The 24,028-nt window shown below is 36.1% G+C and overlaps 1 protein-coding gene across 1 annotated transcript in view; it reads right to left on the bottom strand.

Annotated features, from left to right (window-relative positions):
- Positions 1-2,064: 2,064 nt before the first annotated feature.
- LOC113074027 (glutamate receptor ionotropic, NMDA 2D-like) overlaps positions 2,065-24,028 on the bottom strand; it is a 59,089-nt gene continuing 37,125 nt past the window's right edge. Inside the window, exons 5-13 of the mRNA XM_026246738.1 lie at positions 22,448-22,776; positions 12,350-12,464; positions 11,021-11,226; positions 8,197-8,365; positions 7,698-7,851; positions 4,901-5,026; positions 4,431-4,660; positions 3,200-3,360; positions 2,065-2,873 (exon numbers count right to left, since the gene is read on the bottom strand). Of these exons, the coding sequence (XP_026102523.1) occupies positions 2,777-2,873; positions 3,200-3,360; positions 4,431-4,660; positions 4,901-5,026; positions 7,698-7,851; positions 8,197-8,365; positions 11,021-11,226; positions 12,350-12,464; positions 22,448-22,776 (1,587 nt within the window). The 3' untranslated portion in view covers positions 2,065-2,776. The remainder of the gene's footprint in view (positions 2,874-3,199; positions 3,361-4,430; positions 4,661-4,900; positions 5,027-7,697; positions 7,852-8,196; positions 8,366-11,020; positions 11,227-12,349; positions 12,465-22,447; positions 22,777-24,028) is intronic.

The raw sequence follows: 24,028 nt of genomic DNA, 5'->3' as shown, positions 1-24,028 counted from the left end.
AAACAAGTCAGAGCAAGTCATTTGGAGATTTTAAATATATTGTGTAAAAAAAAGAAAAGAAAGAAAAACATTAAAAAAATAATAATAATTAGAACAGCCAAAAATACATTTATTTTTTTAGTACACATAGTTTTTTCATTAGTATCTTATGCTCAATAAGGCTGCATTAGTCTTATAAAGAAAACAACAACAGTATATTACAATAAAAACACAAATATTGTGAAATATTATCACAATTAAGTTATCAATTAAGTAACTGATTTATAATTTCAGATATTTAAAAATGTAATTTAATCATTTGATGAGTTTTTATTCCAAAGCTGAATTTTCAGCATCATTACTCCAGTCATCACTGACTGACACATGATCCCACAGAAATCATTCTAATATGCTGATTTGTTGCTCAAGAAACATCTCTTACTGACATCAATGCTAAAAACAGATGTTAATATTTTTGCGGAAACCATGCTACATTTTTTGACAAGTAGAATATTTAAAAGCATATATTTAAAAACAGCATTCATTTGAAATAATGTAAAGGTCTTAAATTTGGAAAGATTTGATGCATCCTTGTTATATAAAAAGTACTGAACGGTAGTATAAGTTCCCCTGAACATTAAAAAGACTGCCCTGTTATGGCAAATTGCTTGTGATTTATAAGTCACTTTGGATAAAATCACTTTTGATCCCTTCTATATTTTTTTATATATATATTGATCTCTGCTACCACTGAATCTAAATCTGTCTCTGTCAGAAAGAGATGCATTAATGAAAACACTGTGCTATTTATGGAGGCTATATCTCTAAAACCAAGCATTTCTGCAGACTCTGTTGATTTTCTCCTTGATTCCTTTAACTCAAAAGTTAACAATGTTATTGATGACATAGCTCCTGTGAAAGTAAGCAAGAAGACAAGCAGACAGTAATCAGCTTGAAGAAAATCAACCGCAGTACAGAGTATGAAAAGGCAATGCAGAAAAGCTGAGCAAATGTAACTTAACTTTTAAGTAATTTAAACAACACTCACACTCTTTTTGCTACTGTTGAGACACTGACAAACCCCAAAAACCAAAGTCAGATTGCCAGTGAAATGCTCTCCATCAGAAAGTGTGAGGAGTTTGATTCCTTCTTTTCTGAGAAGATCGATGATTTCAGGAAGGTGATTAGCACATCCCCAAGTTATGCAGAGGTCAGACACATTTGATTGCAATATCAAAAATAAGATACTATGTCTGCCTTCGAAGAAACTGGTAGCAAAATTTTGGAAGAAATAGTACAGCACCTCAAATTGTCAACCTGCTATCTTGACACACTTCACACATATTTTTTTTCAAAAGGGTGCTTAACTGTTAAGAAGCAGACCTCTAAGAAGTGGTGAATGCCTCACTTCTTTCTGGATCTTTTTCAAACTCCCTGAAAACTGCAGTTAACTCCCTTCTGAAAAAGAGCAATCTTGATAACACCATATTGAGAAACTATAGACCAATATCAAATCTTCCTTTTATAGCCAAGATAATTGAAAAGGTAGTCTTTAATCAGCTGAACAAATACTTAAACTCAAATGGATACCTGGACAATTTTCAAATCTGGTTTCCGACTGCATCACAGCACAGAGACAGCACTCATTAAGATAATAAATGATATTTGCTTAAATTCTGATTCTGGCAAATTATCAGAGTGATGACCTACAGCCAATGAGAGACTAAGATACAGGGCAGAGGGAAGTTCGGGGAGGAGTTATAGACCTGAATAGCAGTATTTTAATAAAAACCAGATTACAAAAAAGTTGGGACACTATACAAATTGTGAGTAAAAAAGGAATGGAATAATTTACAAATCTTAAACTTATATTTTATTCACAATAGAATATAGATAACATATCAAATGTTGAAAGTGAGGCATTTTGAAATGTCATGCCAAATATTGGCTCATTTTGGATTTCATGAGAGCTTCACATTCCAAAAAAGTTGGGACAGGTAGCAATAAGAGGCCGGAAAAGTTAAATGTACATATAAGGAACAGCTGGAGGACGAATTTGCAACTTATTAGGTCAATTGGCAACATGATTGGGTATAAAAAAAGCCTCTCAGAGTGGCAGTGTAGGGGGCGTGGTGTTGTTGCGCTCCAACAGAGAAGAGAAAGAGTTGTGTTTGTAGAGTGTATTTGTCGCCGTGTCGTTGAAATGCTGTTATTTTCATCTTGGAGTTCAATCACCTTTGTTTGGCCTTCCCAGGGACGCCAAAACAAAGGTGTGATCAATTATTACAATTTATGTTTAACTGGATGGCGGATGACTGCCTGGCTCAGCGAGGTGTTGAAGATATCTGCTAGGACATCTTTTAGCTGTGCAGCACAGTCTTTCTGTACACGGCCAGGTAACTTGTCAGGACCTGCAGCCTTGCCCGGGTTAATCCTAGATAGGGTCTTCCTTACGTCAACTGGAGACAGACAGAGCACCTGGTCTTTGGGAGGTATGGGCAGTTTTTGTGCAGGTGTGTCATTCTGCATTTCAAACCATGAATAAAAGTGGTTGAGTGCATCCAGGAGGGATGTGTCACTGTCACATGCCTATGGAGTAGCCGCTGTGTCCAACCGTGTCGCTATCTTGGATCTTGTAACAAAACATTATTTTATGTAAAGCACTTTGAATTAATATTGTGTATGAAATGTGCTTTATAAATAAACTTACCTTGCCTTGTCTAGAGACAGCTAGAGCGAGAGCTAGATGAATAAATGTCAAATCTAAGTTTGACTGCAGTACATAAAACGAGATATATCAATACCACAAGTCCCACACAAATCCAGTTGAAGACATCGCATCCTGTGGAAGTAGTAATGCCCGCTGAATGTTTTGTCCTTTCAGTGACATAGCACTAAGGAGGAAAGACAATCTTTACACCCTCCTTCAAAATAGCGGTGAAAAGTGACAGCCAACAAATTAATTAACTCCTCTGTTGTGATCCATCATGTCACCCATATCAGTCAATTACTTGTAAGCACATCTGTTTTCCCCCTCTGCTTAAAAGAACATCGTGATTCATTGGGACAAAGCACTTTTGTGGTCTGATTTAGGATCAGGATTAAAGCTCAAGTTTGGCAGATTTTTCATTTGCCGCGTTGGCTACTACTAAAACACTTCATTATACAGTTTATGCCTATGAATTAGTGTTGTCTTATACAACGGTCGTCATTCACTCACCCAGTTTTAAGGTTGTCGATGGCCTCTTCCACACCTCTCTGATTGTTCCGCACCATGTACTGATGCATGTTGGGGTAATTGCTCCGTATATTCTCCTCCGTACTCCCATTTGGGACAGTGCCAAAGCGTAAGGGAGGATACTGCTCTGTTGGCTGCTGAAACTGAAAACAGCATTAGGAAATTAGGTTTCTGAACTAAAAGATTACATTTAAGGCTACTGAAATTCACACAATTAGTAATTTGGCTAAATTTGAATAGAAACGCTAAAGTGTGTGTAGGAGTAAAAAGAATAAAAATCAAGTCATTGTTTCATATGATTATAGGCAGAATATTTATTTGCATAATTTGGCCCCAACTGCTCCACACAAACAAATGTCTGGTTCAAATGCAAATGAGACTTATTTAAAAAAATATATTTATAGTGTGCGTCCATATCACTTCAATGTAATTTATTGCTGCACAACCATTAATTAAGCTTATACTAAATTTTGCTCACAGCTCAGCTTAGTTCACATCATGTCCAGTGAATGGGACATGATGTCTTTTAAAATCCACTGATTTTAAAATTGTGACCGATACCAATAATAATATTTTACGACTGATAACCATGTTGTTACTGTTAACTAAAACTACTAAAAATGTCTTCAGTAATTGATATAAAGTTGAAATAAAAAGCAAGATAAATTTAAATTAAAATAAATTTTAATTTCAATAAAGATGACAAACAAAATCACGGAATGTTGCTTTAGCTAAACTAAACTAATAGTATAAAGTAAATAGTAACTAGTAAAAATCTTTACTTAATGTGTGGAATGAATAATGAATATATTAATAGTATAAAGTAAATAGTAACTAGTAAAAATCTTTACTTAATGTGTGGAATGAATAATGAATATATTAATAAAAAAATTATGTAATACTTGCTAGCTCTGAAAGGGTCCTGTTTTACTATAATCTATGAATATCCCTTTAAGTTAGTGATAAATATCACCCAAGCCATAAAATAGGCAGAAACAATTCTATATCCAATAATTATAAATAATAAATAATTATACATTTATAAACTGCAACAAAAAATCCTTAATATTACAATTATTTTATTTGCAACAAAACAATCATATTCATTACATAATGCTTCCACACAAGTATGACCTGCATAAACTCAGCTCAACGTGGTAACAAAAAAACTGGAAATTTGTTACAAAATAAAATCACTTGTATCATTGTCTACCTTCTTATCACTGAGGCCAGACACAGTGTCAATGTACTCTTCTTGGATCATGAAAGCAGCCAGGTTAGCAGTGTAGCTGGCTAGGAAGATGACCGCAAAGAAAGCCCAGACCAGCACCATTATCTTACTGGTGGTGCCTCTTGGGTTTTCCACCGGAACAGAGTTATTAAACACCAGAGCCCACAGCAGCCAAATAGACTTCCCTATGGTGAACTTAGAACCTCCTGCCTCTGAGGGAAGAATAACACAGGAAGGCCAAGTGAGACATGTTTAATTATGACATAGACAGTGATAACAGCAAGTATAAAGGTAGACAACAAAAAGACACATGAGAAAAGGAGGAACACAGCTCGAGGTAAACTCTGGAACGTGCTTACAATGATAATAACAATCTGTAAACAAATCCTTCATTTCTGATTGCAGTTATGAATCTACCACGAGCAAAACCTTTCAATTTATAAACAACATACTCTTTCCACTCTGTAAGCTTCGGTTATATCCAACAGGGCTGAAGAATTCGAATATGAAGACGGTCACTGCTACCACAGACAGGCACATGACGAACATCATCACCCACACAGCTGGGCTGTACGGCTCTATAATGGTGGAAAAAATATACAAATGAATGGATGACAATCCAAACTATTTAAAGGGATCATGACATTTATAATATATATATATATATATATATATATATATATATATATATATATATTTTTTTTTTATTTTTTATTTTTTCTGCCAATATGTCTATAGTTTAGATTTTACTGAGTATTGCCCACACTATCTAAAACCCTTAGAATTAAACAGCCAATTTATCTGCCTCTTTGCAAAGCCCGACTTAAAATCTATGGAAAAAAGGTGCTATACAAACTTTTTAAATCAGATTTGAAATGATAAGGGTCCTTATTAAAATACATTTCAGTAATTTTTTTAAAATGTTGGGATCCATGGCATTTACATAGCAGTAGGTGCTACAGGAACATCACAATGTTTAACAAACTTTCTCACATTTTATCATCCTTTTTGTTTAGGAATACAGGTGCTGGTCATATAATTATTATATCATCAAAAAGTTGATTTCACTAATTCCATTCAAAAAGTGAAACTTGTATATGATATTCATCATTACACACAGACTGATATTTCAAATGTTTACTTCTTTTAATTTTGATGATTATAACTGACAACTAAGGAAAATCCCAAATTCAGTATATCAGAAAATGTGAATATTGTGAAAAGGTTCAAGATTGAAGACACCTGGTGCCACGCACACTCTAATCAGCTAATTAACTCAAAACACCTGCAAAGACTTTAAATGGTCTCTCAGTCTAGTTATGCAGGCTACACAATCATGGGGAAGACTGCTGACTTGACAGTTGTCCAAAAGACGACCATTGACACCATGCACAAGGAGGGCAAGACACAAAAGGTCATTGCAAAAAAAGCTGGCTGTTCAAAGATCTGTGTGTCTAAATATATTGATAAAGAGGCGAAGATGTGGTAGAAAAAAAGTGTACAAGCAATAGGGATAAACGCATCCTGGAGAGGATTGTGAAACAAAACCCATTCAAAAATGTGGGGGAGATTCACAAAGAGTAGACTGCAGCTGGAGTCAGCGCTTCAAGAACCACTACACAAAGACACACTTTTTGAATGGAATTAGTGAAATAAATCAACTTTTTGATGATATTCTAATTATATGACCAGCACCTGTATATCCAGTCTATCCTAATTTCATACTACGTGCAAGCTTCTGAAAACCCAATAAGTGTCACTGCAGGCAAAAAAAAAAGAAACAAAAATAGGCACCAAATTATTATAATTTTTTTTAAGTGCCACAGGATTGTTCATTACACAGAATCTGTGCCAATATCACAGACCATAACTATGTCAGCGTCATTTGGCCATTTGAGTGTAGTTTGGGCTCCTCCTCAATGCATCCTATAAATGTTGTCATATGTCCTTCACACATCTGGTCTGTTTTTCTTCATTAGTAACATGCAATTATATAAGGGGTGTTGAATTTTATCATTAGATCCTTGCATTGTTTCTTATCATGTAGACAACAGATTAAGTAAAACATGAATATGGAATATAGAACATATATTTAGCAAACTGCTCTTCTTTAATTGTTTTTTCCTAGCTGACTAATGAGCTTATGGATGTCGAATAATTATTCAGTGGTAAATGATTGTTACATGGCATTGTTTACAAGCTTTACACGTTTTTCGCAGTTTGAAATACTGAAAACGCGATTACACGAGACAAATAATAAAAGATAATAAAACCTGCAATTATTCGACGGCAAGTGCGCTGCAAGTTCACACATTAACAAAACACAGCATTTAGACTAAAGATCTTTGTAACAAGAAGCCATATTAGTAATGAATATAAATTAGGATTGTTTACAACATTGTTAATGTCCACACAACTAAAAACCTGGCATGTTCTAATTTTTTCAAGTTGTGCACAAAATAGAGTGATCGCAAAACAAGCAGGAAAAGGGGAATTACATGCAAATCTTCAAGTCATAATATGTCAATCTATATAGTTGCCAGTGGTGAGCTCAGCATCAATCACAAATGAATATTTTAGGTCACAAATGCAAATGTTTTAGTTGCAGTCTGCCGCCCTGCGCTGACATGCAAAAAATCAAACAAGGAAGTTCAGTATGTTTGTATAAAAAAATATATATATATATATATACTGTACCAATTGAGCTACAGGTGTTCCTGTACCATAATTGGTAGAGCATTGCGTTAGCAGCGCAAGGTTGTGGGTTTGATTCCCAGGGAGCACGTTAGGTAAAAAATGTTAGCCTGAATGCACTGTAAGTCGCTTTGGGTAAAAGCGTCTGCTACTGTATATTTATATATATATACACAAACATCTCAAGGAAAATTGGACGATGACAAGACCATCTTTACTATTAACAAAAAGTTAATTGTTAGGGAGAGGATTGCTAAGTGTAAGATTATTTAAAGATCCTTATTAAACATTACCATTTGGCAGTGTGCCTAAAGAGTCAAAAGATAATCAGCAAATTGTTGTTTTTACAGTAAACATGATATATAACACCAAATCTAAATACATTTTAAATCTGTAGCTCAACTGGTACAGCATACTGTAGTGCTGGCAAAATCAAGGTCAAGGGCTTAATTGCGAAGGAAAGGTGCATACAGATACATTGTTTTACTTTTGGATAAGTGTTTGCAAATGCCTAAAAGTAAAAATGAAGTCTGGTGCTCCCTCCTATTCCCTTACCTAGGAAAGCAGATGGTGACACTGTGCCATTGCTGCGAGAGACCATGACACTGATGCCAGTCTCCACAAATGGAACAGAGAACTCCACAACCTCTGACCTCTCTTCATTAATAGTCAAGGAGCCGATTGCCATGTCAGCCCGCTTGGACACCACCTGGTGGGGAAAGAGGTTAATCACATTACGAACAGAGAAAGTGGATTTTTAAAAGTTTGTCAAAGTAGTAACTAACCTTTATGGACTACTTAGTCTCAATATTAAATCTGAATGCTAAATTCAGTTAAATCAGAAATTAGCTTAGTTTACACATTTAAAAAAAAAAAGTTTTGTTTTTGTTGTATAATTTATATTCAAAAACATTTGCCTCCATATTATGGCCTGGTGCCTTATCGTTGTCACAATTCAAGACAAAAAAAACCCCTGCTGCACCTGAATTCAGTCAACTTTGTGATAATAAAATCAAGGTGAACAGATAGTTGAGAGATAAAATGAGGGCCTGACCTCCCCGACCATTCCATTCCACTCTCCATCTATGTTCTTTCCATGCCTGCCATTGGTCACCAGATAGAGGTCATAGGTGAAGCCTACTATTTTAGCCAGGCGCTTGAGAACATCAATACAGAAGCCTTTGCAGCAGTGCTTCGTGGAGTGAATGACCTCAACAACCATGCTGTAATTGAAAAGAAGAAGAGAAAGGGGAAAAAAAACAGAAAGGGGACAGTGACAAAAAAGAAAGAAATAATCTAGAGAAACCAAGTAAAAGAAACTAAATGAACATCACTGCTTAGAATTCAGTGCTTTGTCAACTAAGTCTAACACATAATCTGAGGTCTATCAGCATAAAGTATAAGATTCTTTAAAGTAAATCTTCTACTGTTTTAAAAACAAGCACTACTTAATATAAACTGGAGCAGTGATCAAACAGGAAAATGTTATTATCTAAAGATTGAATTATTTATATTTTTGTATTTATTTTGCCTAATTAAAATGACTGCACCACAGCAGTCTGTAAAATATACACTGGTGGCCAAAAAGCAGTCATTACTATATATAGTAAAGTGTCTATTCATAAAAATAAAAAAAAGTTCCACAATTTGAAATATACCATGGCGTTTTCGTGCCACGTAAAAAAAAAAAAAAATTCTAAGGGCCCTATCATACGCCCGGTGCAATGCGCTGCAAGGCGCAGCGCAAGTGTGTTTGCTAGTTTCAGTCTGGTGCCGTTCGCATTTTCCCATCCAGCACCACGTCGTTTAATTAGCAAATGCATTTGCGCCCATTTGGGTGCCCATGGTCTAAAAAAGAGGTGTGTTCAGGTGCATTGCTGGTGCATTGCTATTTTAAGGAGCTGAAAATAGACTGCGCCATAGACCAACTCAGACCTGGTCTAAAGTCTGGCACAATGTTTTTTCTTTGTTATTTAAAGAGCGTGTTAGTATAGGCGGGTCCACAAAGTGCGTGCACGCTACTTATTAAACACAGGGATGCACAGCAGCACACAAATATGGCAAATATTAAAAAGTAAAGGATTCCAATGCATAATAATTTTTGTAGGCTAATTAAATATATATATATATATATATATATATATATATATATATATGCCTACATATCATAATGGATAGTCATCGCATGTATCAGAATTAGGCTATCTGTTTGCACGCACACGAGCAGCTCCATTTCATCTCGGAGACGCATTCTGTCTTTGCACTTGCCAAATTCCGCCGTGTAAATAGCAAATCCTTCATTGCACGAGTGCAACTGGCTCTTAAAGGGAATGGAAGATGAGACTCTGATTGGCTTATTGCACGTTACGCCCCAAAAACACCCATTACTCATTAAGAGAAAAGGGACAACCCGTTTAGACCATGCACCTGGGCGCGTCAACTGTTTTTCCGTCGTTAAAATAGCAAAAGTGGATTTGGACACGCCCTGAGTGCACCTGCGCCATGCGCTTTACACTTTGTGTTTAGATATTTAAAATAGGGCCCTAATATTACAAGAAAAAAAGTGAAATACTTCGAGTAAAAAGTGAAATATTAAAAGAATAAAGTCAAAATACTTCGAGAATAAAGTCGAAATGTTTCAAAATAAAGTCGAAATTATGAGAATAAAGTCGAAATTACAAGAACAAAGTCGTAATATTATGAGAATAAAGTCGAAATATTTTGAGAATTTAAATCGTAGAAATTAAAGTTATATTATTTTGAGAGTAGGCCTTTATTGTGCATGTAAATGCCCTGGATTGAGAGCATGGGGAGAAATTGCAGGCCACCGGAACTGATTTGAATATTGTTGCATCCGAGTGGCTGCATCACCTTACTAGGATGAGGAAGAGTCAGTTTTAAGGACACACGGAAAGAGCTTAATGTCAAGAATATGATTTTTATTAACAGACTGAACAGTTACAACATTTTATCTTAACATCAGCTCACACACCCAATCGACATTCCTTTGGGGGCTGCTGTAGCTCTCTTATTTAACACTTTTTTAATACAATACAAATATATGTGGGATTATTAGCAGAAATCATACTGTGTCATATTCGCAGGGACAGTATGCTTGGAAATAATATTTTGTATTTTCCATTGCATTCGTTATTTGTAAAGTGCCAGCCACCCAATAGCAATAAGATTTGTGGTTTTGATAGACCTAATTTTAATTTCTCAGCTTTCAAAATCAGTTTTATAGCGAAACACTTACAATAATGTGTTTTTCAAGCTCTTTAATGATCAGATCGCTGTATTTATGTGTAACAATTCATTTAATTAAACTGTTTTCTTTGTGAAAATTCAAAATATGTGAAAATTTATTCTCATAATATCTCATAATTCTCATAATTTAATCTTGTACCTTCACGATTTTATTCTCGAAACATTTAAACTTTATTCTTGTAATATTTCGACTTTATTCTCATAGTATTATGAATTTATTCTCGAAACATTTTGTCTTTATTCTCCTAATATTCGACTTTAATCTCGTAATCTTAGATTTAAAATTTTTTATAACATGGAACTAAAACGCTATCGTAGGAATAAGTAATATAGATTTTTTCTTGTGATTTTGAGAAATTCTGCATTTACATAAAGTAAATGAAGTAAAGTGCTCTAACACAGAACTATCATTGATCAACCTCTTCCATTTATATGTGCATTTCTAATTTATTTAAATTCCGTAAGTGCCAATGACAGGACAGGAAATGAATGCCCCTGGGGTAATGTGAATGTAATTTGCAATATCTGCATATTCACTGACACATTTGCCAAAGTGATAACCCCAAAGGTTGAACATTTCCAGTCTAAAAATCCACAGACTGAACCTTGACCTGTTGTTGAGTGGCAGACGGCATGGCACAGAGTCTCTGATACAAGAGCCTGTTCCAGGATCAGCAGGCTCTACAATGACAAACGGCCTCTCCTCCAGAGTAACCACACGCAGGTGCTGGGAGTCATCCAGAGGTTTGAGGAACAGGCCGTAACGGGACCAGGGAGGATAACGCAGACGTAGAACTCCATTTTCCCACCAACCTACCTACAACAATAAGATGATACCATTAAAATGACTTCAGACTTCATACAGATGCAGAATATTACATACTGGCACGTTGAATATGACTGGTGTAGGCATCTGACATTTTCAACACAGTTTGTGAATGTAGTGCCAATTTTATTAAGTAATAAACTGAAGCTGAAGCACATATAAAATGTCTGTCTTCCCAAATGACAGCTATTTTATCTTTCAACAAGTCATGTAAACCCAAATCTTTCAAAGCTACTGCAGCATGGCACCTTTTTAACCTCACAATGATTCCCAATCCCAAGTGTTAACCATCTGTCAGTAAACATGACCATTAAATATAATAAAACAGACTTTTGTTCTAGCTCGACAATGAATGATTTCAATTTCTGCAGCTCCACTGGCACGGTTCTGAAACCAGCCACTAAAAGTGCATGAATACCAAAAACGTTCCTGCAAAAATCTATTATTTCTTATGGCTTATTGACGTTTGCCAGGAAAATGCTGTACTTTATGTGCAATCATTTGCAATTGCCACTCAATTGCATTCAAGTGCATTGCCCCGTAAACAATTTCCCTTTCGAGAGTAATTTAAACTAACAGACAAGTTATTGGAAAAACAGGAACGTTGTGAATTACACAATAAAACATAAATAAGCATGTACAAAAAAAAAAAAAAAAAGGTATGACCTGCAGACTATTTATTTTTATAACTTTTTTTTTTTTTACCATGAATTCATAAATTTTCAATAGAAGGAGAGAGAGATTACAGTGAACTGCAGGTTAATAATTTTGCTGCATTATATCGTAAGTAAATGTACTAAAAGTACTAAATATCAAAAATCAAGCTTAGTTACGTTAATAACACAGTTTATATATTATAATACAATTAAAATAATTGTGTCAATGCAACTTTCGGGCTTTGCACAAAATGTATTGTAATGTAATGCGATTGTGCATATATTTATTCTTTGATGCACTTCAGTCCCTTCTGTATGTGACAACGGTTCATTTCAAATGCATTCTACACCAGTCAGAAGGCAAAATGTGATCTCACTTGGGAGCTGCATTTAAAACAGTTCAGTGATAACCGTGAATGTCTAAACACTTTTAAGCATACTAATGGCTCCACCCCTACCTCCTCCCAGCCTCTTCCTGCAGTGTAGGAGATAACATCCAGGAGTGGATTTGCCAGATAACCATCATTATTAAAGGAATAGTCCCGTCCAGATAGAGTTATGTTACTGAAAAACCTGCAGGAGGAGAAGAGGGGAAAAAAGCGGGGTGATAAAGGAGGAGTCTGAGTGAAAGTGATAAAGAGAAGGAGAGAGTGCAGTAAGAGATAAAGAGTGATAGATGGGAGTTCCATTAGTCACCTCTCCACTTGGGGTGGTGTGTGTGATTTGTGCTGAATACTTAAGGGATTCTTAAGCAAACCCTCTCTGCTGAACATTAAACAGAAATGACAACACTGAATCGCAATGAACATAAAAAAGACATTCATTTACAGAACGACCGAAAACTCAAGATATGACTGCCTAACCAAGTGAATAAATCAATGAATGAATACAGAAGAAAAGAGACTGAATGGAAGGATTAAAAAAAACAAATGCAGAAAGTAAAGCTGAATGAATGAACGAACGAACAAACAAGCTAAATTTTGAATGAAATTTGAATGAAAAAAATAGTTGATGAATGAATGAATAGCTAGGGTGAATGTATACTGCATTTGTGAGGAGATAAATAAAGACATTGGAAAAAGGGTAGATGGATGAATTTAGATGAATTTAGTAAAATCAAGGGTGCTGAAAGATGAATTTAACAGATGTATAAATTAGGAAGTGAATAAGCAGAGAGAAAAGATGGATGAACAGTCGGATACAATATGAATGAGAGTAAAAATTATCAACTTCTTGAAGAAATGTATATCTGCCTAACCAAATGAATTAATCAATTAATTAATACAGAAAAAGACCAAAAAGGCTGAATGAATGAGTAACAAACAAGCAAAATTTTGAATGAAAAATTGGATGAATGAAACAACAAATAAACGAAGGAAAGGCGCATTTATTTGTGAATTGATAAATAATATTTGGATTTTATTTATATACGGTAAATTAGAAAATAAATAGAGATACTTTTGGAAGAAATGGTAAATTCATAGATTAATAAAAAATTAAGGGTACTGAAAGATTACATGAATGTGTAAATTAGGGAATTAATAATAATAATAAAAAGTACACAGAAAAAGATGGATGAATGGACTGGTCTAATAAAAAATGTCAACTACCCATAAATAAACAAATGGGATGAATGAATGATAAAAATGAAGAATTGACAAAAGGGTAAAAATTAATGAATAGAGACAAAAGTGTTTAAACTGCACTCATGGAATAAATGGGGGGAATTCAGAATAAACTAATAAAATTTGTATTTATTCATGTTTTCACTTATTTTGAAGAAAAATTGTGATGGATGCATGAAAAAAGCAAGGGTAAACAAAAGGATAAACTTCACAGAGGAATGACTGAATGAGTCTATGAAAGAGGAACTGGGTGGATGGAGGATGAATGACGTGCCCTAAGGCACTGCTGCCACGGCTGCGACTGCACTTTTATCACACTTCCAGATCGGCGGCAGGACACGGCAGTCATCTCGCCAGTGGCTTGTTTTCAATATTCAGTGTTTGGAGCTCTCTTAGGATGCTGCTGAGATGCTCTTGTTAGTCGCCATGACAACTAGGAGCACGAGAGTAGCACTGAACCTCTGGAACAGACGCGAAACGTGAACATCACAACAGAGTATCTTTCTCCGCTGCGCGTGTGGAAGCTGTTCTTCTGCTTGGGCATTTGTCAGCAGTTTTCTTTACATTACTTATGTGGTAATGGACAGAGAAGAAGACTCTTTCAATTAGCTCGTTTTTCATTTTTTTATTTTAGCCCATCATTGCACGGGACGCTCTGCTTGTTTTTATGACACGTCTCATGAGTCTTCCCACTTCAATCTTTGGGAGAAATTGTTCTTGATATCTGATCCATAATTCACGTCAAGGTCTATATAATAGATTATGTTCATTTCAAAAGCGATGGATGCAGTGACAGCTACAGTGGGCTTCTGGTTTAATGCCCCGTTTAATATATTGTGAGGAGTATTGCTTAGCCAAACTTCATTCCTCCATCTTGAAATGGCACAGTAAACACTTTTAGAAAAACGAAAAAGAAATGATGATAATAAAATTGTATAATTTATATATTCAGTTTATTTATAAGGGAATCATATTCGAGTTTACAAATCACTCTCAAGTTTCTTTGATCCATCACACTCTGCAATTAAAGAAAACGCCCAATTCTGTGTACCGTATTTTTCGGACTATAAGTCGCACCTGAGTATAAGTCGCATCAGTCCAAAAATACGTCACTTTCCTCGTTCCCTCACTCTAGACCCCTGTAAGGTTGTCATAGCGACACAGCCATTGACATTACATGTGTTCTGCTAATGCCTTACGTTGAGGGGTGAACAAACAACTTAAAGCACAGCACGTGGCAGAATACAGATGTCACTTGTGTCAGCACAATGAAGACGCGAAAGAGAGAGGCAGGAAAAAGGGAGCGTGAGCCTGACACAAAATGGAAATGTAGCAGTGATGTACTGTCACATGGAATGTGAAATGAAAAAGCCTGGAGACACAAGGAAGAGGAAGCAGTGGGGGGAAAGTGTGTGGCACACACACCAGGACAGGATAAGGAGAGATGCGGAACGTTTAAACATCAGAGGGGTGATTAAACATCAGAAACATTTGAGGGGTTTTAATGTGTTCATTAAAGCTGCATTAGTATGGTGATGAGCAGAGGCACTGCCCTCTGCAGCTGTGTGTGTGTGTGTGTGTGAGTGTGTGTGTTTGAAAGAGGGAGTTTCTCAAAGCAATATGGCTGTATACACTCACAAGATGGTTTCCCTATGATCAAAAGTCATAAAGAGAGAGAGGCTATTCCAGAATCTAGTGAGATTAAGACAGCATTTTTGGGGTTCACAGACAGGTTCAAAAGTTAATCTAAATGGCTAAAAATGCTTTCTCTGTAAGAATGTTTCCTGCTCACCCATGATGCCCAAAAACATAAGTAATGAGGAACATTCAAATATGCCTACTAAAATTCAAAAGTGCTGTCGGAAGGAATGTTCAGGCTCACCTGTGATACCCAAAACGCTTTCTAGGCACAATTAAGATGCCTGTGATGCACTAAAAGGGACCCTAGGGTTATCCAGACAAAAGAACATTCTAACGGGCCTCAAAAGATGTAAGACACAAATGCAACATCCAAACACATCCAACAGTTGAAAATCAGTGCAATGGAATGGAAAAAAGGAGTTCTGTTTGAACTGACCCCAATGATGCCTATGGACATTCAACATACCTATCCTGCTTAAAAAATGCAGCTTGTTGAAAACGTCTGGGTTGGAGCATTAAAATACTTACATTCTGCCCAAAAATGGTCAATGTAGGCATGTTTGAAAGCATCCACAATGTAACATTTTCATGTGCTTAATACCTCAAAATAATGTGTCTAAAAATAATCCCCCAAAATATTGGCTAAGGACAAACAATGTGCCCAAGCTGCCCAAAAATGCTGCTCATAGTAACTGTCTAGGTTGGAGGCTTCAAAAACATCATGTCCAAAAAAGCAGTCAAATGTTCCCATGATGCCCAAAAAAGGCCTGTAAAGGTTATCTAAAGCTATCTTGGCAGGAACACTCTACCAATGCCTGCTGTCTATGAATATTTGACATACTGTGCCTATCCTGCCAAAAACTGATGCTCGCTTAAATGGAATAGGTCAGTGTCTTCAAATATATCTATAATTCTCAAAACAATTCCATTTCAGAAGTGTTTGAAAGCACACATGATGGAACATTTGCATGTGTCTTATGCCTAAATATGCATTTAGGAACATTTCAATATGCCTGTGATGTCCAAAAATTGTGGGATCCTTCAAATTCATCTATAGTAAAGTGTCAAATGTAGAAATGTTTGAATATACCTGCAATACAAAAAAAAAAAAAAAAAAAAAAAACTAAATCCAGGTAGAAATGTTCAAAATTGCAGTCTAAGGATGTGCAGCTGCCCAAAAATATTCTTTGCAGAAACAGTCTAGGTAGGATCCTTCGAATGCATTATGTCCAAATGATACCTATGATATTAGTGTAATTTGATCCCAGAAAATTGTATAATATTTGAATGCATCTACAATATGATGGCCAAAAACGAAGCATATGCAGGAAAAGAAGGAATATTTGAAAGCACCCATACAGGAAAGTTGCAATGTGCCTGTGACGTCCAAACAAATGTCTAGATAAGCAGCTCACTAGGTTTTGAAATGCAACCAGAGAGAGAGAGAGAGAGAGAGAGAGAGAGGAAGTTGGCGAAGTTGGCTGAAGACATCAATACTGCTGCGACATCCTGCACAGACAGCATGAGTTAATAGGAGGAAGTGGGCGTAAGAGTGAGTGAATGAGGGATGGAGCAGACCTTGAGTGAGTGAACAAGTGAGAGTAAGATTGAGTTTGAGTGTTTGTGGGTGAAGCTGGGTGGCTGCGAGATCAGTTCCGCTGGTGACAGTCTGTGATATTTCCCCCTGCATTCGGCGCACCATAACCAATTATCCTATTTACATGCAAAGCGACACTGCATGCATGCTTCTTTAGAGCTGCCCACAAGGGGAAGACAAGAGTGGAGAGGAAAAATTAAGGGATGAAAAGGAGGGGGACAGGAGTGCAAGAGTGAACGAAGAATATGAGATAAAGAAATGGAAAGAAATGGAATTAGAGCGGGGACATAATGTCGAGAGGAGAGCTGTTGTGGAAGAGTGCAAGGACTGAGAAATGCAAGGGCATGAAAGTGTGGGTGGACGTGAAAAAGAGGCAAAAAGAATGACAGGAAAACGAGTAGGGGGATTTGAGAGACTAAAAGAAATCACAACAATGAGAAACGAGAAAAAACAGCCCAAAAAGAGGGTGAAAAGGTTGAAAGGAGAAAGGCATTGAAGGGTGAATAACAGTGGGCAGGAGTGCAGGTGAGCATTCATCACACTGCATTAACTTAAGCAGTAACAAAAAGTTAGCAGTAGGGGGCAACAGGTCTGTTCTGATATGCTTACTCATAGCAATGCCAGCACTCTTGTCTCCTGCTCCAGCCTCTAATGGTTGATTTAGGAACAGCTCTCAGCTCATCTGCTTCAGTATTTAATCTGGAGTGACTGCATTATACTGTTCCCAGAGCAGACGGTCATATGGTGAGATGGTCAGACGAATCTGAATAGTATACCGTAACCGTATGTGTAACCTGTGAACTAGTGCCATTGATTGACTGCTGATAGCACTGGAATATAATGAGGACAGGGAAATATAAATCAAATCAATATTCCATTATTTCATCAACTCAAAAATGGATTTTTGCTTAAATCCTGTTCATACTAGAAGCTGTGTTGTAACTTCCATTATCAAGCTGACCACCATTATAATCAATTCAACTTAATACATGACCACAAGCTCAAATATCAAGCACGGGTGGTTCATAACTCAGAAAGCTTCATTAATATCAAACAAAATAAGGCAAGATGATGCATGAATCTCACCACACTTGTGAAAAATGTTCAGGTCATATTTCTATGGGAGCCCATTTCTGCCACAGAATAAAAACTAAAAAAGGGAATTGTGACTTTTAATCTTGTAGTTCTGATTTATTTCTCAGAATTCTATGTTTACATCTCACAAATCCTTACTTTTTTATTTTTTGTACGGAAGCCTGTTTCTGGCACAGAATAAACACAATTATGACTTTCTTCTCGCAATTGCAAGTTTACACATCTCAATTCTTTTAGTTCTTTAAAAATTCTTACAATTCTATAGTTTATGTCTTGGAATTCTGTCTTCTTTTCTCAGATTTGAGATACTGTATACAGTATACTCAGAATCGCAAGTAAAATATCACAATACAGTGGTGCAGGTATGACATCAGAACCCAGAAGACTAATTTGCCGCTACTTCCTTTAAGATTTTCCTATGGGGTTTTATAACGGAATAAAGCCTGTGGCAAACATAACTTGACGAGACTTTTTATGTTTTGTTCTGCAACACTCTGCACACACACCCCAAACTGTCTTATATAGTTATCTATAAGAAACATACTTTAAAAAAATAAACATAACAGCTTCAAAATTTGCATTTCAGTATGGTTGTGTGCAGCATAAAAGTTGTTGAACAAAATGTCAAAGTATTATCAATTTATGTTGACCACAGGCTTTAATTTTAATCATAAATTTAAAAACTCCATTATTAAATCCCATAGGAAAATCTTGAAGAAACCAGAGGCAAATTAGACTTCTGGGTTCTGACATCATACCTGTGCCACTCTATTGTGAGATCAAAAGTAACAACTACCTTTATTTTTTATTCCATGGCGGAAACAGGCTTTCATATCTTTCAAATTAAACTCAAAATAAAAGAATTAGAAAATATATTTAGCTTAAAGAAAAGGTAGCCTGTTTGAAGGACCATTGAGGGGATAGTTCTGTCAACATTTACTCAACCTCATGTCATTTCAAATCTCTATGACTTTTTTTTGTCCATAAAATGAAAGCTAATGGGGTCCAAATGAACACTGTCTTTGCATCATGACATTATTTTCATGACAATTTCCCTCAAATTGTCATTATCACAACATGGCAACGAAACAACAGCAACAACAAAACACACACACACACACACACACTCATTACTGTACTGTTAAACAAATAATGACATATTATTTAAATGGTAAGGTCATTTAATGATTTCCTAATGAGAATCACCATTGAAAATAATGAGAATTACCAAAGAAATTCAAAAGTAAAATATTCTGATATATAGCTGTAATGAGAACGTGGAATGGAAATATGCTTAATTGTCATAAAAAATAATGTCACAGTGTTACAATCTTAATAGTACTAGAATAGGCATGATGCAAACTAAATCATTTTGGGGGGGGGGATTTTGGAACTATAATATGATCCAGACACGTTGGAGACCCATCTGTTTAAAAAAATAATAATCAAAGAACAAAAAATGTACTCTGTGACTAACCTATAAAAAGCTACACAGAATGTGCTAATGGTGTCATATTCCTCTACTCCTTAAAAGGGTTAATACACCCAAATAGCAAAATTATGTCATTAATGGCTCACCCTCATCTCGTTCCAAACCTGTAAGACCTCTGTTCATCTTCAGAACACAGTTTAAGATATTTTAGATTAAGTGTACGGTCTACTGTCCATGTCCAGAAAGATAAGAAAAATCGCGAACAGAGTGGAGTAGACCAGAGTGGTCTCATGCTACTGGCCTGGGAGACAGCATATGTTAAGGGACGTAACATTACTGTCACACGTTTGAGTCATTCGGACAAACACAACGCACTGGATAGCTGGCCAATCAGAGCACACCTTGCTTTTCAGATCGATGAGCCTTGTAAAAATGTATGCATTTCTGAAGGCGGGGCACAGAGGAGAAACAATAATGTTCATTATATGGAAAATAATGTGTGTTGTTTTTTTTTTTACCTTAAACCTCAAACGTATTACACCAAATAAACAAAATAATGTTCTTTTTAGCAGCATCTTATGACCTTAACCCTTTAAATCCAATATGAAAAGCATGAAGATTGGATAAGAGTTTGTTCAAATGCAGTTTGCAATGATTTAAAAATTAGCACGAAAACAATTAAATAAAAGGAAAGCAGTGGAAAAAGCCCAAGTTAACTTCTGGTCTGTGTTGTGTATATTGGTCTGGCTAGCGGTGCCATCTACAAACGCAGTTAAAGTTAAGGTGGTGAGTAGACTGAAGTTGGGCCCACGTGGTTGTGCTGTGGGATGTCATTTATTTATTTGTGGAGACTCGCCACAATTTGATCTAACTGATCGATTTTCCAAAAGGCTTCGTTGAATAAACATGAGCACGTACTGCACGTTTAATAATAATAATTCCTTACATTTATATGTTTAAATATCAAAGCGTGGCACGGGTGTTTTTATATCACTTATATCCTGATAAAGCAGCGTTTGTGAGCGTAGCTCTGCTTTGTTTACAGCCGTTACTGGGGAAACCTCTATTTCTCGCGCTTTAAAGCATCTCCTGCTGGCAAATAATTAATTAGCATTTTCATTAAGTCCGCCTGATTTATGCAGCAAACACATTTTGTTTATCATCAAAAAAATATCTACGCTAGGCTAGAGGGACTTGACTGTTGTATTTTTATTCTATTTGGAAGTCTACCGGAAGTTAAGTTAGGGCCACAAAAGCGTGCATGCACAGTAACATTTATTTAGGTTGTTGCCGTTGAAACCGTATATATGCAGATGTCACATCAAACAAAATCTGATGATTGATAATGGTGTTTGTAGAGTGGGTTGAGAGAACACTCAATATGAAAATGAACTGGCCGGGTCAGCTAACCTAACCTGATGGCACGTTTAAGTGATTGACTTTCAAAGGTGGTTAAAAGATTTATGATTCTCTCAATTCATGTCATGAACACTTCTGAGAGAGCTCCCCCCACCATAAAAGACAGTCAACAATGCTGTTTGAGGCCACAGTTTTTTGGAGAGTGATTTGTGAGAAGCATGACTGACAGGCAGCAAATCCCTGCAGTATGGGCTATCAAACACAAATCAAACGCATGTTTAGTGTGTGTGTGTGTGTGTGTGTGTGTGTGTGTGTGTGTGTGTGACTGAACACACATGTGGCCTCATTGGGGTGATGGGTGAAAAGAGACCCAGGAAACACAACACAGGTTTTTGATACACTCATCAAAGTTGCACTGTTTGGCACCGCTCTTTGAATTTTTGTGCTGCAAAAGATGAAACAGGAACTCGCTAGATTATTATTATTATTTTTTGCCGTTCATGATGCACCCAGTTTAGGGCCATTTCCTCTAACAGTGTAGTGTTCATATATAATTAACAGCAGTGACGCACAGCCTGAAAAAGATTGCAGCTTGTTTTAGGAGTCTGTGGGGAGATATATTACAACAAAAATGTAATAAATATTTATTATCAAATGAATGATTTAAAAATTTGGTCTGGATTTGGTTCAGTACTTTTATTCTTTCAAATGCAGCTGGACATTCTTCTCCCTGCCCAGTCATGTGCAGATCATGGTTTAAAATAAATACTTGTTCATGATTATCTAATGATGTCATAAAATTAAGATACGTGTTTTGTGGATTCAAGTTTTAGCTTACACTGAAAATGAAACCGCTTGCAAATTTCACAAATAATTACAAAGAAATATCAGGTAGCACATTAAAGGGGTCATATGATGCGATTTCATGTTTTCCTTTGTCTTTGGAGTGTTAAAAGCTGTCCGTGCATACAGAAGATCCATAAAGTCGCAAAGATGAAAGTCACAAATCCAAAGACATTCTTCTTTATAATAGTGAATGCTCAGCCACGCCTTCCTAAAATGCCTCATTCAGACACGCCCCCACATGTCTACATCACCTTGTGGGAAGATCTGCATAACACCGCCCAATATTCACGCAAAGAAAGAATCTCCATGACGTGGAGATGCTGTGAGTTTTGTTATGAAAGCCAAACTACTTTTTTTAGCCTTCCAAAAGAGAAAAGTACAACCAAAATATTTGAGTGTGTACAGCGCATTTTACGGAGGAAAGTTTTCTGAACATGGTAAGGGGCTTAACATTTCCATCACACGCTTGAATAATTCAGCCAATCACAATGCACTGAATAGTTAGCCAATCAGAGCACACTTTTCAGAACGATGAGCTTTGTAAAAATCGATGCATTACAGAAAGGCATTACAGAATTTTTAATTCAGTAAGGGGTAATAAAGGCTAGAATCAATGTTTCCACGAAAATATTAAGTACCACAACTGTTCAACAAATAATAATAAGAAATGTTTCTTTAACACCAAATCAGCATTTTAGAAAAATATCATGTGCCATGGAAAACTAGAGTAATGATGCTGAAATAATGCTGAAAATGTATATTTAAAATATATTACAATAATAAATTATTATTTTTAATTGCAAGATATTCACAATATTTCACAATATTACTGTTTTTACTTTTCAACCCAAAATTTGAATGGTGGTGTATATTGTTCTTCTTTCTGTTTGTTTTTGGATGAGACAGGGATGTACACCAAACAAAGCCATGAATTTATCAGCTATCAAGTAGATTTTCTCACCTGATCCTATCCGGCACCCTCTGTGTTTGATTTCCATCCATCATACAGTTTCCAGCGTAGCTCGTCCCTCGGGCCCCACCATACTCCCTACGTAAAGCCATAGCACCGTGCGTCAATACCGACACACCCTTTGCAATTCGCCGTCGTGGCTCGTCCCTCCATCCCTGGGGTCGCACAGTGAAAACAGCCTTGGGCAGACCCTCAAGACCAAGTCCAGACAGAGCCGGGCCCACCGCAAACCACATATGTGAAGGAGTAGCCTGCCCGGATGCCCATGCAGCTTTAAAAATGTGCTCCGCCTCTTCCTGTGAGCAATATAGGAGCCGCACCTGTAAAGAGTGGCAGAGCAAGAAAGGATTAAGTATTCAAAGGAACCACTTTTTCTTTTTAAAGTCGACATAAAATTCAAATGCATTTACTCATTCATGATTTTGTTGTGCATGATGATCATTGGTGTAAATTATTGCATAGAAAAATAAGAACAAAATATATATATATATAAATATATATATATATGTATATATATATATATATATATATATATATATATATATATATATATATATATATATATATATATATATATATATATATATATATATGTATATATATATAAAAAAAAAAATTTAGTCATGCAAAGAATATTAAAATAAGCTAAAATATAAATATGCTGACTTTAAGAGACACCAAAATTAATAAGTAATAAATAAGCATATTACAAAGCATCAAGCTCAATAAGCTCTTCCTGGCTCCTCATACTTCTATGATTTCAGAGATCTTCCTATCGGAACAGAGTGGTTCAGTCAGCTTGTTATACAGTACATGTACTAACTCATGTTCTTCAATATCCTTAGCATTATAAACCTCAAACCAGGGAAGTGGTGTATGAGGGCTTTTTCTTCACATGTTTCAGAAAAAGGTCAGAGAAGTCAGACATCTTCAAATTACTTTGATGTGCAGGGGTGTTGTTTTTCTTGCTGGAGATGGGTTGCTTATCCCACTTGTCGACATGTAGCCACAGGCTCCTGACAGGGAAATAAAACTACTCTTGAGGGTTGTTGACTGGTGACCTGTACTTCTCCAAAACTTCCTACAGTTAACAACTGTAGTGAAAGTAGAAGTGTGGAATCAATAGATCTTCCAGCAGGGGCAAGACTAGTCTATGGATACTGGACTACACCCCCAGATGTTTTTTAGTCTTATTTATTTATTTTTATGTGCAAAAAAGCTAAATAAATGGGCAAAACTAAATGAAAATGAAAATGAAACATCTAATATTTTTGGCAATTGATGACGATGCAAACTTTGACATGTTGTTGGCACTGTAGATGGTTACATTCATTCACGTTTTAACCTGCGAGGCCTAAGCATTGATATTCATGATGCAATGTTTTAAGCATTTTGCTTTGATTGTTTTGTGCGCTGTAATGGATTTTGGACTGATAAGATTTTAAAACATTTTCGTCTTAAATCCTTTATTGCCTTTATTATTTATGTTGTGTAATAAGTGGTTTGACAGCACCGTTTCCCTTAAATGTCCGTCTAGTTTGGACTTGCCGCTTGGTCGCAGCTGCTGTGTTC

The sequence above is a fragment of the Carassius auratus genome, unplaced genomic scaffold (genome assembly GCF_003368295.1).
Source record: "Carassius auratus strain Wakin unplaced genomic scaffold, ASM336829v1 scaf_tig00013472, whole genome shotgun sequence".
NCBI classification, from domain to species: Eukaryota; Metazoa; Chordata; class Actinopteri; order Cypriniformes; family Cyprinidae; genus Carassius; species Carassius auratus.
This window is presented reverse-complemented; position numbering and strand designations above follow the sequence as displayed.